Source organism: Protobothrops mucrosquamatus, unplaced genomic scaffold (assembly GCF_001527695.2).
Source record: "Protobothrops mucrosquamatus isolate PMUCROS unplaced genomic scaffold, P.Mucros_1.0 scaffold370, whole genome shotgun sequence".
Taxonomy (NCBI): domain Eukaryota; kingdom Metazoa; phylum Chordata; class Lepidosauria; order Squamata; family Viperidae; genus Protobothrops; species Protobothrops mucrosquamatus.
In genome coordinates this window covers 127001-143894 of record NW_015386704.1, presented here as the reverse complement: position 1 = coordinate 143894, position 16894 = coordinate 127001, and the positions used below count along the sequence as shown (strand labels likewise).

The 16894-nt window shown below is 38.6% G+C and overlaps 1 protein-coding gene across 2 annotated transcripts in view; it reads left to right on the top strand.

Moving 5' to 3' along the window:
* PIN1 (peptidylprolyl cis/trans isomerase, NIMA-interacting 1) overlaps positions 1-16894 on the top strand; it is a 37093-nt gene that overhangs the window by 2364 nt on the left and 17835 nt on the right. Inside the window, exons 1-2 of one of the 2 annotated variants that reach the window (XM_015815710.1) lie at positions 286-374; positions 10870-11070. In XM_015815710.1, the coding sequence (XP_015671196.1) occupies positions 353-374; positions 10870-11070 (223 nt within the window). In that variant the 5' untranslated portion in view covers positions 286-352. Of the gene's footprint in view, positions 1-285; positions 375-10869; positions 11071-16894 lie in introns of those variants that run through there. The other variant, XM_015815709.1, reaches the window with a different exon arrangement.

The following is a 16894-nucleotide window of genomic DNA, read 5'->3' as shown; positions in this document are numbered from 1 at the left end:
TTTCCTCCCTCCACTTCTGATGGGTTTAGAGATATTGAAGTTGGCTTGCTGATTATTAATAAGCCAAACATTACTTGGAAAAATGCATCTTTTATAACAATTTGCTCAAAATTATTTTAATATTTGCAGAAGTAGAAAAACATTGATAAAGCAAATGGTAAAACCTCCTCCCCTACAGCATTAGAAAGGGTTACATGTGTGTAGTCACAGGAAATAATAGAAAGAGGAAGGATTACAGATCAAATCAGGAAGTACAGAGGCATTTAGCCAAGCTACTTGCTCTCAGCAGGAGATATAATCTCAGAGCATTAGACAGGTTCATATTGTCCAAGGAAGAAAATTGTGCTAAGAGATGGAGGATGAAAAAGAAAAAGGTAGGATGTATTGAAGATTTGTGGAGTACAAAATATTTAAAAAAAGAACTGAAGGGGTTATCCACCCCTCTTCCCTGCCCCAATGAATAATGACTGAATATGCCAATCAGCCTTGTAGAATGTCTATCAGTTGGGAAGAGAAACAGGAAACAGAGAGGAGTTATATTGGATGAGTAAAATTCTGAGTGGGAACACTCACATTCTGCAGCATTTTGCTGAAGGTCCTACTTAGGCTTTCTAAATCGCTTGCTTTTTCATTTACTTTATTAAAAAGTCAAATTTGCTTTTGTTGGCATTGGGTTCTTTTTGCTCTTCTTAATTTTAGACTTCCACTTTTTAAAGGAAGTCTTTTTTGTCTCATGACTGTTCATTAACCACAGCAACATCTTCTCAAATCTATTTGCATCTCTTGTAGCCGAGTTTGCATTCATTATATTGTTAGTAACCCTTTTTGTTTCAGAGAACTGGAACCTTCCTGCAGTAAGTCTGCTTTGACTTATGTTTAAACTAATGTACCTTTTTTGGGATGGCCATTTTTGAAGGTAAATATGATCACATTGGGCTTCCCCTACAGATTTCACTTTATTCTTAAATTTCTTATGCTGCCCATACAGTGACTCTGAGTGGCATAGAATTTTTTTAAATTTGATAGCAATATAGTTTATAATGAGCACCAGATCCCTGACACCACTTTGGCTAGAATTGTAAGTAGCTATTGTATAGTCAGCATGCAGTATTTTAGAAATGTCATGATTTATTTGGGACTATTTATCTCTATAATGTAGGAGGAAGATAGTACCCAGGTTTATAGGATTTCTCTAACTCTGGTTCATTTCTCCCCAACTTATAATGGGTTGTGGGAATATTGTACAGGTCTGGGAACATGGTACGTAGGCTGATATTTTTATCTTAAAGAAATTTGCTTTTAGGTTTGGGCTCTGTATATCTTTGAAGCATACATATACAGCTGCATTACATTCTGTGTCCTTTCCTGTTTATGTATACATTTGATATCTGAATATAATCATAACACTTCCTATTTTGCAAGGTTTCTCATATATTCATATATCTACCAGGTTTACCTGTTTGGGTCAGAATATTTCTGGCACTATTGTGTGAAAACATACATATTATGTAAATCAGGTTTGCAAAATATATGACATCGCTTCCATGACTTGCAGAGTTCATAGATTTTTTTAAAAAAAGCCTCCCTTTTCCAGTTTTGGAAGAGGGTTAAAGCCCTTCACACATCCCAAAAAACAAATTGTGTTCACCTAGTTTAGAACATAAAATTTGACATGCTGTGCAAACTGCCTGCAGCCTACAAACCAATAGAAATCATGTACTCCTGGTTTTGGGTGAACCAAACTTCCTATTTTATTTTATTTTATTGTCATATCAATTATGCTATTGTATTTTCCTAAGAAATCAGGTTGAAAACTGGTTTGAGGCTTTTTTTATCTGATTCCATAACAACTGAAATATAGTTTAACATTTTTTTTCAGCATCTTGACATCTTGATAGCAATAGCACTTGGACTTGCATTTGCCCTACAGGGCTTTACAGCACGGCTTTACAGCATTCTCTGAGCGGTTTACAATGTCAGCATATTGCCCCCGACAATCTGGGTCCTCATTTTAAAGACCTTGGAAGGATGGAAGTCCGAGTCAACCTTGAGCCCTCTCGGGATCAAACCCCAATACTGCATTCTAATCGCTGTACCACCAGGGCACCTCGATGAGGCTATTTTACTCACACATTGAGTTTGTTTAGCTTTTCATTAACTCTCAGGATAGGAAAGATTAAGCTTCAATTATGTAACTTAGATTTCAGATTGTTACAATATCTCCATGTTATTAAGACCCCACAGGATCTTCTCTCCTACAGTTTGCAATAGTCAGTCTTTGCATTGGATAAAGTAAGCCATACTGTAATCAAACACCAGTCACAAACTGGGCTGTGTTTTTGATTATTCAGTTTGATATTACTGATAATTTTTTGTCACTGTTCTTAGACATTTTTTTAGATCTCAGTTGAAAAATAGATTGCTGACCAGTTCCTTCAATTTATTGGGTGCACTATCTAACCTTTTCTGACTGATGATAATCATGCATAAGGTACCTTGTTGAAAACAGCATAGTCCCCACACCTTTGGTAGCTTCTAACCTGTTTTTCCTTTGGAGGGGGAAAATACTTTTAAAAGCTAAATGGTGCACACTGAGCCTTGTTCTTAGGTTTGTAGCACTAATGGTTTAGCTTTTGTTTTCTTGAGTTCCATATCTTTGCCAGAACTATGCAGGCACATTTGCATATTTTGGTTTCTTGTCTTCAGCTTCCACAATGAGGTTCCCTTATAAATGTCCCTAAATATGTGCATAAGAACTTGCCCAAAATGTATTAATTCCTTCATGGATTATATTCTTTTTATAATTGTAAATGTGGGAAGAAAACAAAGCTGATAATTCCTCAGTACCTTGTTGGAGCTCATTGCAGCTTCTGAAGAATCATGGGTGTGCCATGCTGCCTTCAAAAACACAATGTTGTGTAGGTAGGATAAAATTGTTCATTAGAAGAAGGCAAAATCATTTGAGAAGTTGTTTCCAATGTTCTTCTCAAGGTTTAAAGGAGAAGAAACTAAGAATGTACTCCCTTATAAAGTATTCAGGATGGATTCCATATTTAAGTTCATTTTATTTGTGTTTTTATTTATTCTTTTGATTAACAGTTGGAAAATAGTGATACCTAAAGAAATAAAAATGGTCCAGAATTGTATCAACTCTCTTCCCCTTAAGTCTGAGGTGTATTTGTATTTATCTTATGACATCATGATAAAGTCAAGGTTCTTAGAACTTGGTTAAAACTAGAGTGATCCTAGGATATAACTTACAATCTATAAGATTCTTTTAGGGAGATAATAAGATGCAAAATTATTGGAGCAAAATGGGCTTCTTCATTCCACATTACATGTGTGCTCCATCAGTCCATGATTTTATATGGAGACTTGGAGAGGGTATTAATTATTAAAATAGCAGATACAGGCTCTTTGCCACCACTGGCAATAGATAGTTGAACAAAGGACGTGAGGAGCTAAGACATGTTCAGAGTTAAAAAAAATTATTTTTTTTGCACATTATAAAAGATTACTCTTGCCTGTACGTACGGTTACTGCCTTTTCAAAATTAACTGAAATAAGAAATTTCAAATTTATAAATTATAATGTCTTTCTGTAAACTGTCCTCTTTTTCAGGCAGATTGACGGTGCAAAAAAATACATTTGGCAAATGTAGATAATATTGCCCTGCTCTTAAATTTTTCACATATCCAGAAATAATTTTGCTTTGTTGATCTTTTTAAGCAGTTAAGTTTGTGCTCTCCATTTGTATTAGAAAGAAGCTTTGATTAAGGAATCAAAATATTGCACTTTGTTATTACTATATTTTTCATGGTATGTGTTGAGGTGAATCCTTGCTGTTACTTACTTGCAGTCAGTTCTGTGTTCCTTTCTGCTGTTGGACTAGGTTCAGGCTGTAAAGCACATATTTTTTTTTACTTCCATTGCTTATTTAAATATTTTTGCTTGGGTTAGAGTTAAGAATTGGTCAGCGTCTAATTCTGTGTACATTTGTTTCCCATAGCTTTCATTTGCTGCTAGCAAGTGACTGTTATTACCATAACCTGCTATGCTCATAAGGACATTTTTGCTATATATATATTTTGAAGTGAGTTACTTTTTCTAGTTAAGATTTAATACAGCTTTGCATATACATTCACAACATTTACTAGTTCACAAAATTTTAAAGGTGGCTGCCATCAAAATGCACATCAGTTTATGAAACAGTGGAAATTAAAAGGTAAAGCGATTAAAAGTCGGGTGTGAGTGTGGATTGAATGCAAAAATGAGATAATAGAAATACTGTATTTCCCCGAAAATAAGACTGGGTCTTAATTTTGGGGGGGGGGGGCTCCAAAAGAGGCACCAGTTTTTTTATACTCAACTCAGGCATCGACAACCCCAGCCAGCCAACCACCTCTTCTGACCGAAGGAGCAGCTTCATTCTGCAGCTGCATTCTGGCCTGCATTTTGCAGTCAGGCCTTTCTGGAAGGCCTATGCAGCCGAGTACCGAGCTATGGATTCAATCCATAGCTCAGTTCTTGGATGCAGTGGCCTTCCGGAAAGGCCTGTGACTGAGAAGTGCAGCCCTCGCTGCAGAAGACGCCACAGAAGAAGGAGAGGAGAGGCCTGGCTGCAAGATGAGTGGGTCTGGGGCACGTGGGGCAGCTCCAACCCCCCACCCCCGCCCTAGCTTGATTTTTGGATGTGTGCCTAAATTGTTTTAGATATTAGGGCTTATTTTGGGGGTAGGGCTTATATTAGGCCCACCCCCAAAAATCAAGCTAGGGGTTATTTTCAGGGCAGGCCTTACTTTTGGGGAAACGGTATCTACACCAAGAAGTTTAGTTAATATAAAGAGAGTGAACAAGTACATGAATGAATTGTATCAACAGGGAAGGCTGAGAAAGTCATAGTTGGATGGAGTTGATGAGATCCTCAAGAACAGAGCAGTGGGCTTTAGGTTAGGAAAAACATTAACTACCACTTCAATCAATTTCATTGGGGGCGTTTATAGGAAGCACATATATGTGTAACATCTATACTGAAGTTTTGAAAGACGAGTTAGAAAAGAAGGGCATGTTATTTGTATAGTATTTTAAATTTCTAAAAAGTTTTGAAATGGATTTTTGCAACCAGGTTCAAACGTCAGGGCACTACATGGAAAATTTTACATTTAGACAATTGATGCTGTGGCTTTTCTGAGCCTCAGTTGGGCTAAGAAAGAAGTTTTGGTGTGTAAAGTTCTGTACAGATAGTCCTCAACATATGACTGTTCATTTAACAACGGTTCAAAGTTACATCAGCCTTGGAAAAAGTGACTTACGATCTGTCCTTGAAGTTACAATTGTCACACACACACACCACTCTCATTTAATCACAATTCGGGTGTTTGGCAACCGGTTCCCATTTATGACAATAGCGGTATCTTGCGGTTGCTTGATTGTGATTTCTGACCTTCCCAGCCAGCTTCTGACAAGCAAGGTCAATTGGGGAAGCCGGATTCACTTAACAACCACATGATTCACTTAACAACCGTGCTTACCATTTGTTTAATGATTATGGTGAAATTGGTTATAAAATTGGATGTGGTTATGTGATGACTCACTTAATGGTCACTTTGCTTAAGGACCGAAATTCTGGTCCCATTTGTGGTTGTAAATTGAAGATTATCTGGAGTTCACTACAGTGTTTTAAAAAAGCAATCAACAGTTTTTGCAATGTCATGCTTTGCAGCCTCTTTTCCTGTTAATTTCTTTGATCTTGGAATGAATATAATTCAAACATAAAATAGTTATTTCCTAACAGTATATTCTGGAAGATGAGCTGCGATCATATTATTCTAATAATCTGAAGATCTGCATTCTCACTGCTTAGCAGTCTTTTCCATTTTAATACAATATGGTTTGTCCTTTGCCAAAATGTTGGTATGGGAGAGTTATTACTCCATTATTAGCTTTTCTTCTGCATTTTATGAGCAAAGTAGTTGAAAAGTGGGTTAAACATTTTCACATGATAGAAAATAGTATAAAATCATAATTGATGAAAGTCAATTATTTCTCTGTGGATTTTTCTTTCTGTATTTAAAAAAATCACCTAGGCTTATCTATTTTTGGCAGACAGTGATAGATTGAAGAGATTTAAATATTATATGCTTATTTTTAGATTTTCATTCTAAACCAGGTTGTTTTTCAGATAGTTAATAAAATTGAAAAACAATTTTAGCATTTTCAGTAAATGCTGTAAATTACAATGATTAAAGTATGAGAAATAGAATATTAGATTATTAAGATTTATCCAGCCTGATAGTTTGGTGCAATTTCTTTAAAGTGTATGTCTTACAGAGAAAAACCATTTTCTTCTTATTCCTTTAGTGACTCAGGAGGTGTAATTGCAAAGTTTAACATTGCCTGTAATCTTGTTGAATCTTTTGGCGCCAAAATGTATCATGTAAAATTGCATATATTATGTGTGTGATGTGCATATTGTATTGAGAATTTATTCATATAGCCATTTCTTCTTTAGCAGCTGAGCTTACCATATCTCAATAATAGAAATTTGATTGTTGTTGTTTACAAATCATGTCTTGGTCTGGTAATGATTTTCCAATGAAACATACCCATAATACTATACTTTTTTGTAATAAACATTGTCCAACATTGCACTGAATGAGAAAAGGAGTAAAAGTATGCCAAAGATATTGAGCTATAGAAATTGAATAAATAAGAAAATAAAGATAAATGCAGTACAAAAAAGAAAAGAAAACCATAGCTAAAACTAGCTTACACCAATATCATTTACTATACCTTTTCATACCATTCTATCCTCACAAAGCATCCTTGCTTCTACTTTGCCACTTATATGCTCTATACCAGGGGTAGGCAACCTTGGCTCTTTTATGACTTATGGACTTCAACTCCCAGAATTCCTGAGCTAGCCATGTTGGCTCAGGAATTCTGGGAGTTGAAATCCACGAGTCATAAAAGAGCCAAGGTTGTCTACCCCTGCTCTATACATTGCATTTGTTCTTCAAAGTTCTCGCCTCTTATCTTTTTATGGATTTAATTTACTCCATCCAATCGCAATTTTTTTGCACTTCTCCTTTCTCTTGACTAATTCACTTTTCCAGTATATTTTTTTCTCATTAATTCTTTTAGTATGACCAAGTTACCTCAATGTTCTTCTTTTTGCTCATCAGTCTATAATTGTTGTTCCCATGTCTTCTTGCTTTACTGCTCGTGCTTCTTCAGTAGGCCATTCCATCTGCATTTTATGTTTTTCATACTGAATTCTCATTTCCTTGTAAAAAGTGTGCAGAAACGTATTCTTAAGTACAGCCATTTATGCTTCTTTCAGCATTCTCTTACAGTAGAGAAACACACTACTCAGTACTTTTTACCAGCCTGTTTATAACTTAAATTGGCTTCATTTCCCCATTTTTAGTAAACATTCAAACAAGCTATATAAATTCATTTTTAATCTGCTTTTTCCCTTCATGTATAACTTGCCATTGTTAGCTTCATTTTCTTATCAAACACAACAGACTTGGCCTTTGTTACATTATGTTTCATATTTGTGCTTCTCATTATGTCATACAGCCTAATGTTTATTGTAAACCATTTAGGTTCTTGGCCAGAGGTTTAGCATCATCTGCATACAAGATACATGTATATCCATGTTCCTGATCAACATATTTATATTAATACCACCACAAGAATCTATTTTTATTTATTAAATTTGTGTCCTGTCCATCTTTCTACCAAGCACCTCTGGGCAGCTTATAATGTCATAAAAAACAATAAGAGAATAAAATATTAAAACAGCAGACGTTAAAAGCTAAAACATTAAAATTAATGTTAAAATGGATAAAAAGAAGCAGTGCATACATGGAGTTGAGGTGAGATCTTGTACTAGTCTACTAGCCGCCTCCAAAATGGGATGCCCTCATTGTGCCACAAGTCAGTTGGCAAATCCAGGTTTTCAGGCTCTTTTGTAAGGCCAAGAGGATGGTAGATTTCAACTTAAGAGGCATGATATCCCAAAGGGTGGGAATCACAGCAGAAAAGGTCCTCTCCTGGACTTCCCCCAGCTGCAATTCCTTGACCTACAGGATCCAGAGCATGTCCCTTTTGCCAGAGCAAGTGGGGCAGGCCAATCCTATTGAGCTGTGATGGTCACCCAGATAACGTGGACTTGTGCCATAAAGTGCTTTAAAGGTGATAATCAAACCTTGAATTGGACCCAGAAGCAAATCAACAACCAGTGAATTTGTGCAACCATAGTGTAGCATGGGCCACCCTAGTGTTCATGCGTCTGTAGCTTCCAAATGCCCCATGTAGATTGCACTGTAGGATAGCCCCATGTAGATTGCACTGTAGTAGTCTAAGCGTAAGATGACCAGGACACAAGTGGCTGAGCTCAGAAATCGTGGGCGTTCCATCACTGGAGATTTTTAAGAAGAGGCTAGACAGTCTCTTGTCTGAGATGGTATAGGTCCATGATGGCGAACCTATGGCACGCGTGCCACAGGTGGCATGCAGAGCCCTCTCTGTGGGCACGTGCACCATTGCCTTAGTCCTAGGCCTTCAGCTGGGTTTTATAAAACCTTTTCACTTTAGGCCTCCGCCGCCTTGTGCAAAAAAAAAAAAGTTCAATCAATCAATCAATTTCAACTTCTCGTGGGAAAAAAAGATCTCGCAAAGTTGGAATTGATTGATTGAACTTTTTAGTCCCACCCAGTCTGCCGTTACCGCCGCAGCCACGCCCACCCAATGGGCCATGCTCACCCAATTGGCCACACCCAGCCAATGGGCCACACCCACCCGGTACTCGACGATACATAAGTGGGCTTTGGGTTGCAGTTTGGGCACTCGGTCTCTAAAAGGTTCGCTATCACTGGTATAGGTTCTGCTTGAGCAGGGGCCTGGACTAGAAGACCTCTAAGTCCTTCCAGCTTCTATTCTATTCTATTCTATTCTATTCTATATATTATATTATATATTATTGTCTCTAATTATACTAAAAATGCGAATCCCGGGTATATTCATGTTGAGAAAAGTAGTCGAACACCGGGATAAATATAAAAACAACTGTTTAATAAACTAACAACTGTTTGAAACGAAAGCTAAGTTTATCAAACAGTTGTTAGTTTATTAAACAGTTGTTTTTATATTTATCCCGGTGTTCGACTATTTTTCTCAACATTATATATTATATATTATATTATATATTCTATTCTATTTTATATTCTGTTCTATTCTATATTCTACTATATATTCTACATTCAGGCCCCCACAGCCTCCAGGCACCAGAAGAGGGCAGCAAAAGCAAAACTTTTTGGTCTCTCCAAGATGTATTCTAAACACATTAAAGCAGTCAAAGGAACATCATACATGTATACATGTTTAGCATTGAACTGTTTGTTAAACATTCCATTTATTATCATGTATGTTTTCTATCCATCTTTTACTATCTTCAGCCACCAATGTTTAATTGCATACTCACACAAAACAATTCATCAATTAAGCTTTCTTTCAAGCACTTTCTCTTAATCAACAAACATATAAGAAACTTTATTTCTCACATTCATTTCTGATGACATGGTGAAATGGAGACATATGGTCTCCATGTCCTCTGCCTAATATAAAATTGTTTACTTCACAAATTTTGCTCAGTATCATCTTTCATAACCTTCCTATCAGAATTCAGCCGAACATCTTCCTAAGTGTATTTAATGAACTAATCTCCCTAATGTTTTGCATTCACCTTTCTTTTTTTTTGCTTGCTGTTTTTCCACAGCCACTCTATAAGTAATCCACATTCTTATTTTAAAAATTTTGCTGTCAACATCTGCAGTCTTTATTGTTTTTAACATTCTCATAGCATGTATGACTTTTCATTATCATTTTTCTTGGAAATTTATATTAATAGCATTTGCTTCAGTTGGACTTTTTCGTGTATTACTATCTGTTCATAAGATCCCTAATTCTGTTAATTTTCTTCTCAGACTTTTCTTGCATTTATAATATGTATTCCAATTGTATTATTTAGCTTATTCCTGTCATTCCTCTACAAATCTCTGAAAAACTCATTCCAGCATTGCCTTGTGCCAGTTTAATTCCAGTTCATTTTGTCGATTTTAATTACATTAACTCTGCTGGAAGCTCCTTGTATAGCCCTCTTCTAAAACCCATTTTTCCTATCAAAACCACTCTGCATTTTCTTTTCCTCTTCTTAGCTATATTCCCTGCTCTTTTAAATTATGTTCCATATAAGTGTCTCTCTTGTCTGGATTTCTTACAGCAATAATTCCCTTATATGCATTTTTGCGATAATTTACGAGTCATCTATTTCCATACCATTAATGTAACTATATGTACATTTGTGACAATCTGTAATGTAACTCTTGGCATTCTGTTCCAAGCAGCTTGTATATGCTCGTTCCTTACATCCATTTCCCATGTATTCTCTTGGAAAATCAATGTGGTATCTAATGCTTTTTTTTATATTGAACATTTCTGCTGTCACTCCTTTTTTTTTTAACTTTTCCCCAAAAGTTTCATTTTGATATTACAAAAACAATTTATTAAAAAAATATGTTATTCTTTCATACAGTTTTCACATTCAGTGAAATCACAAAGTAACATAATAGTGGGGTTGTACCTGGTACTGGTTGAATTATTTGGTGGCATATATTGGAGAAGTAATACATCAACCTGCTAACATGGAAAAGAGTGAGAGTGGATTAAATGCTGGAAAGAGAAGTTCAAACTGAACTATAATGGGGGGAAGGGAGGACCATGTGAAATTTATTTTAAGAAAGAACGAAGCTCTTAATGATCTGATTTGCCTTAGAACTAACATCATTCTATTTTATTTTGCAGGGCGTGTTTATTATTTCAACCACATCACAAATGCCAGCCAATGGGAGCGCCCCACTGGCAATAGCAAGAATGGTCAAGGGGAGCCAACAAAAGTGCGATGCTCACACCTCTTGGTGAAACACAATCAATCTAGGAGACCCTCATCATGGAGGGAAGATAAAATCACGCGAAGCAAGGAGGAGGCCCTGGAACTAATTAATGGCAAGTAAAAGTAAAGGAAAGTGAGAACATAACTTCCTGTAATCCTCCTTTCTGCATCAGGCCACCTAGCATTTCATGCAATTCTGTCCTTTAATATTTTTGTGGAGCCTAATACACTACAGCAGGGGTCTTCAAACTTGGCCCTTTTATGACTTGTGGACTTCAACTCCCAGAATTCCTCAGCCAGGCACGCTGGCTGAGGAATTCTGGGAGTTGAAGTCCACATGTCATAAAAGGGCCAAGTTTGAAGACCCCTGCACTATAGGGTGATAGCAAGTGGCAGAAGGGTCCTCCTACTCATTCTTCACCCTTTTTGTTTTCAGTTTTATATGTTTCTATGGGAGGCTCCCAAAATTCTACTAATTGTATATGCCCAAGACCATGTTGATTCTGGTATGAGGGCTGATTCCAGGATCATTATGTTGTTATGTCTCTAGGCCTTATAATAGTGAAATACATTTTGAAATGGGGAAGATTTGTGAAAGACTTCGTTTGCTTGGCTTCTTGCCAAAGCTACCCATTTACTCATCTGGCCTATATAGCTCTATTACTTCATCACTTTTTGCCCAGAATCACAACTACCACACTATTTTGTGTCCTATATAAAGTATGATTAATTAAATATGCAAAATAAATTCAGTAGGAGATTACCTGAAGCTTTGGTCAGAAACGTGAACTGTTTTGCACTGGTTATATTTCTAGATATCTTTCTAACAAAATCTAGGTTATTAAGATCTATTACATCCATATACAAGATGAGATGATAAAAATTTTCTCCTGAACAGTACCATTTCATACTGATGACGGAGAATACATACATAACACACACAGTCATTGAGGGAGAAAAATATTGAGGGAAGATATTTTTTTTCTGGGATATCCTTCTTTTAATAAGCAGAGGATCATATTGGTCTGATTGGCATGTCACCTCAGAAATGGATAAAGGTAGCACTGTACTGCTCAGTTGCTCCTACTTACTTTATTTTGCCATGGGTGGGTAACTGTGGCAAGGTCATCCAATCTTGTTTTTCAGTTCTCAAAACCCATAGGATTGAGTAGCTGCAGATTGATGATAGAAATGGAAATTTGAGGCATTTGTTATGTTTTTAAAGATTTAAGTGTAAGATCAGTGTAAAGTAAAATCAGGCCCCAAATTGGAAAGGCTAAAAAAATTGACTCGGCTTTCTCTGGAGATGTGTGAGTGGCCAAACCCTTCCTGAAGCTGTAAGAAGACCAAAATTTTGAAAAAAGTCCCCAGAGAAAATAAATAATAAAATTTTTGATCAAGATAAACTTTTTTTTTAATATTGTGTCTGAATTGCACCATTTATCCCTTGCACTATTCATAAATCTAAAGCTGCAAGCTAGGGTTTGTTCTTACTCTGGCTTAATAGAGTGGACTTTACCTGTTTTTTTATTTGCAAGCCAACTCCCTTGCTTGCTCTTAATAAACCAGGATTCTGTGCATGCACATAAAATGCTCAATCCTAAAATTCTTCACCTGTGGCCTGATGGAGTCTTGAAGAACTGTTATCTATTTTATATGATTTTATGTAGTTTATCATGATTCATTTCTAAAACGTGATTATTTTGAAATCTTAAAACATTTGGGTACCTTCCATTTCCAACTATTTCTGTCTCCAGTGCTGTTCAACATGGAAGTGCAGAAGATTACATTATCACCTAAAAGTGAAAAGAGCTAGGTCAAAGTTTCTGTAACATTCTTCCATTCTCCCCAATTCATAAAGCTCTTTAACAGGAGAAAGAGAATATTTCCTACTGATCAAAACTGCTAAACCCTGTTCTAGAGTCCCTGGAAAGTAGAACATTGTTAAATACAGACAACATTTGGGTTAGCAAATAAGAAGGGAAAAGACTGACTTAATAAAATAAAAAGTGGTCACGAAACTAAAGATTTTAGTATGGAACCCTATACTGCTCAACCATTTGGGAAAAAAATCACAAATCACTGGTGATTGAACTATTAGTTGCCAGATTCAGTGTCTTTATGTTATTCTAGATCCCACATTTAGCATTTCATTTTGTACAGCCATAGCTTTATTTGTATTTTCTTTGTAAAAATAATGTGTATTTTTATTTTGAAAATAAAATGTGCGTTTTTAAAGTCATAAGCCTTTTTTCAGCACACTTTCCTTATTTATTTCACTGGAGGGTTGTAGTAAAACAAAGCTGTGAAAACTAGTGTGGGATAGTTATCTACTGAGGTGAAATCATGTTTTATGTATTCAGCTTAATAATTTTCAGTTTCAACATAAATGTGATTAAAATGGTTTTAAAGTATTAAATCTATTTTAGTGTAGAAGGAGGTGCTGGGAGACTGTTTTCCCCATGATTTTTGGTAGTTGAGGTCCCCAGGGAGGCAGGAGAGTGTCATTGTGATCTTACACGTGTAGAACCATATTCTTTTCTTATTTGGGGGTTTTCTGGGGTATTTGCTTCCAAGCCTGGTCTGGCATGATATCTAAGGGAGTATTGGACAAAAAAAAAATATCTTACTCCGTATATTTGTGTTAGCTGGTGGAAATTTTCCCATTATGCAGTTGAAGCTTCTGGCTAACCAAAGATGGGGAAGAAACTATTTTTCACGTACCTAATATTCTTTTGGTGGTACATGCCAATCTTCCCACCTCCCTTGTATATTTCCTGATTCGTTTCATTTCATTCAGTGTTGTGCATCAAAGCCAGCTCCACTTGAATGAGATGGTGACACAATTCAGCAGCACTATGCCTTAACTAAAATTGGCCAGCTTTCTAGTTTATTTCATTGGATTAATATACAGAAGTGACTCACTGAGAATCTTGTTTTTAAAAAACTACAAGCAAAAGATACCCTGACTGAACTCTTTACGAATGTTCAGTCTTTGAGAGTTAAATATCCAGTACTGTTGTTCTTGAAAGAGCAAATTTCCCAGACCTTTAGCCAATTTTACTGGACCTGGGAATAAGCAAAGAAATTTGCAACAGTCCTGCCTATTGCTCAGCCTGTACTGGCTTGATACTGTTTTTGATATGTTAAATATTTACCCTACAGTTTAGTTTAAGTGAAGATGACTAACTCGGCCTCACAGAGTTGTGAGGATAAAATTGGAATTGCTTAATGTGCATCCTTATGCTATTAGAGAAAAGATGAAACATATATTTAAATGTTAATGGTGATTTTATTTTATTTATTTTTATATTTACTTACTTATACTACACCTTTAATATTTTTACAAATAAATGAAGGTGGCAAACATATTCAACACATCTTCCTCTTCCTATTTTCCCCAGAAGAACAACCCAGTGAGGTGAGTTAGGCTGAAAGAGAGTGACTGGCCCAGGATCACCCAGCTGCCTTTCATGACTGAGGTGGAACTAGAACTCACATCTCCCAGCTTCTCCAGCATGATGAGTGTAGAATCCACCGATGGGTAATCTCAGCCTTCCTGCTCAGTTGAGACTAAGTCAGAAATCTGCCACGCCTCCTTCTGGGCTGTACCTTTCCCAGTTTTTGACTTAGTCTCAGCTCAGTAGGACGCAAGTATTTTGGCTCCTCTGTTTAGACTAGGTTAATTAGCTTTATTCAGTTAAGTAATTGCATTGGTACTTCAAATTTAAAATCAAATTCTATTTTCTCTCTCTAATTGGTCTTGATAATTCGGTTCCAAATTTGCAGGGCTGCAACGGTTGAGCTTTGGCTTTAGCGAGCCTCATAGGCTCTACTCGAGCCGATCGTTGCAACTTTTACAGCCCCACCTTCAGCGTGCCTTGCAGGCTCCGCTCGGGCCAATTTCCACCGTGTCGGCCTCACCGGAGCCGGATCGGCTCGGATTGGACCGATTCTNGGCCGCCCGAGGAAGCCGATCGGCTGATTGCTTCCTCGGCGAGTGCTTGTTGGGAGACGGGGATTGCGGCTGCATCCCCGGGAAGGCCGTTTTCCACGGAAACCGCGAGGTTTTCCGTCGGCGGCTGCGGCGCTCCGAAGAAAGCAGACACAGGCCGATTGCCACTGTGATCGCCTTTTCGGCCGTATTTTCGGAGCGGTCAGCCGGTCAGCCGGTTTGCGGCTGTTTGTGGTGAGGCCCACGACCGCCTTGCGCATAGTTGGCCTCTTGTGCTCCCAACCATTTGACAGTTGGTCTTTTTGGCGCGGCCGCCATTTTGAAGCAGGGAAAAAATTTTTTTTTTTTTTTTTAGCCCAGGCACTGTAGTCGAGGGACTAATATTCACAGTGGCTTGATTGATTCATGATCACCTTCAGTTGAGGGATTAAGAATCTGGGGGGAAAAAAAGCAGTCTCCAGAAGGAGCAATTGATTAGACGTTAAGTGGCCCATTTGATTCCCTCAGGACAGGCCACCATTTTACAGCGGCGGCCATTTTGTGAACGGGGTCCTGTCCCCTCTTACAAAGAATTATACTTACAGCTCCCTTAGGCTGATTCAGTCACAAGCCCTTATTTTCATAGCTTGGTGGCTCCTTGGTCTCTATAATAATTGGATAAACCAACTTTTGTGCTGTGTACTAATTTCAGCACTCAGGCGTGCATTGGTTTTCACTGATTTGTTACTGCCAGTGATTCAGAGGACATACGGTGACCCCTTAGAGCACCGGTCCTTTTCTGTGACACGTTTTCCACGGGCACCAGGCATTCCCATAGCGTGTCTGTCGCTGCCTGTGATTGCACCCGTACCTGGGTCCCAGGCGTCCTCTGGAATTGCGTCTGGCCGCACCCAAGGTAGTAATTCCCTCTAGGTACCGGGGGACCCCACTCGAGCCCCTGCGCTATCAGAGGATGGACAGTATAGAGCCCCTTGGGAAGGAGGTCGTGTCCCCTTCATTGGCCGGCACGAGTCCTGTAACACCTCATCCGGACGGATCTGACCGTGCTGCGCAAACCGCTAAGTCAAAATCCGCAAAGAAGTCATCCAAGGGGGCGGATAAGCACGCCACCAGGAGGCACCAAGCTCTGGAAAAGGAGTTCTCTAGGGCACAAAAAATTGCTCGACTAGACAATCCTCAGACAGGGGGGCGGGTGCAGGAGTCCCAGATTCCACTTAATCAGTCACTCCAGTGTATGCCAGAGGCCACTTTCACCCCTACAGCGGCTGGACTTCGCCAGACCGAACAGCTTCCCTTCCCTTCAGAGGAGCGATTGTCCTTTTTAATTGCTCAGGCAGTGGAAAGCGCTCTGAACGCTAGGGCAGTTCCTAAACCGCCAGTCTTAGTCCCCCCTGCTATCCCACTTCAGACAGATGAACCTCAGTCCGGCCCCTCTTCACCTGCTGAATCCTTGTATTCTGAGGGGTTGTCGCTACCTGATCAGGGCTCTGACCAGGAATTTCCGATGTCTGAGGAGGAGGAACAGTCGGCGGACGCTCCGGCGCCCACTGGCATGTTTCACCCTTCAGCGTTTGTCACATTGCTCCGCAAGGTCTCTTCCACCGCACACCGTGGTTCTGAGCCCCCTCCCGCAACAACTGCTGTTGCTCCTGATTCGGACCTCGATCCAAATTTCATTGAACTGGTGGCAGCCCAGCACCAGATCCCATGTCCGCCCATGTTCCTAACTGCGGTTAGGAAACAATGGGCGTTACCAGCCTCCTTTCCCCTTCCGAGTTCCACAGACAAAAAATTGTTCAACGTGGCCAAGGAACTGGAGGATGCGCTGGAGGTCCCTGCGGTGGACGAGCCTTTCGGACCGTTGATCTCACCAACGGCCATAGCGGGGGATGTGTCGGAAGCTTTGAAGTCAGAGGATCGTAAGTGCGAGTTGTCCTTTCGCAGGATTCACCAGGCTTCCGCTTGGGCCATTAGGGCAACGA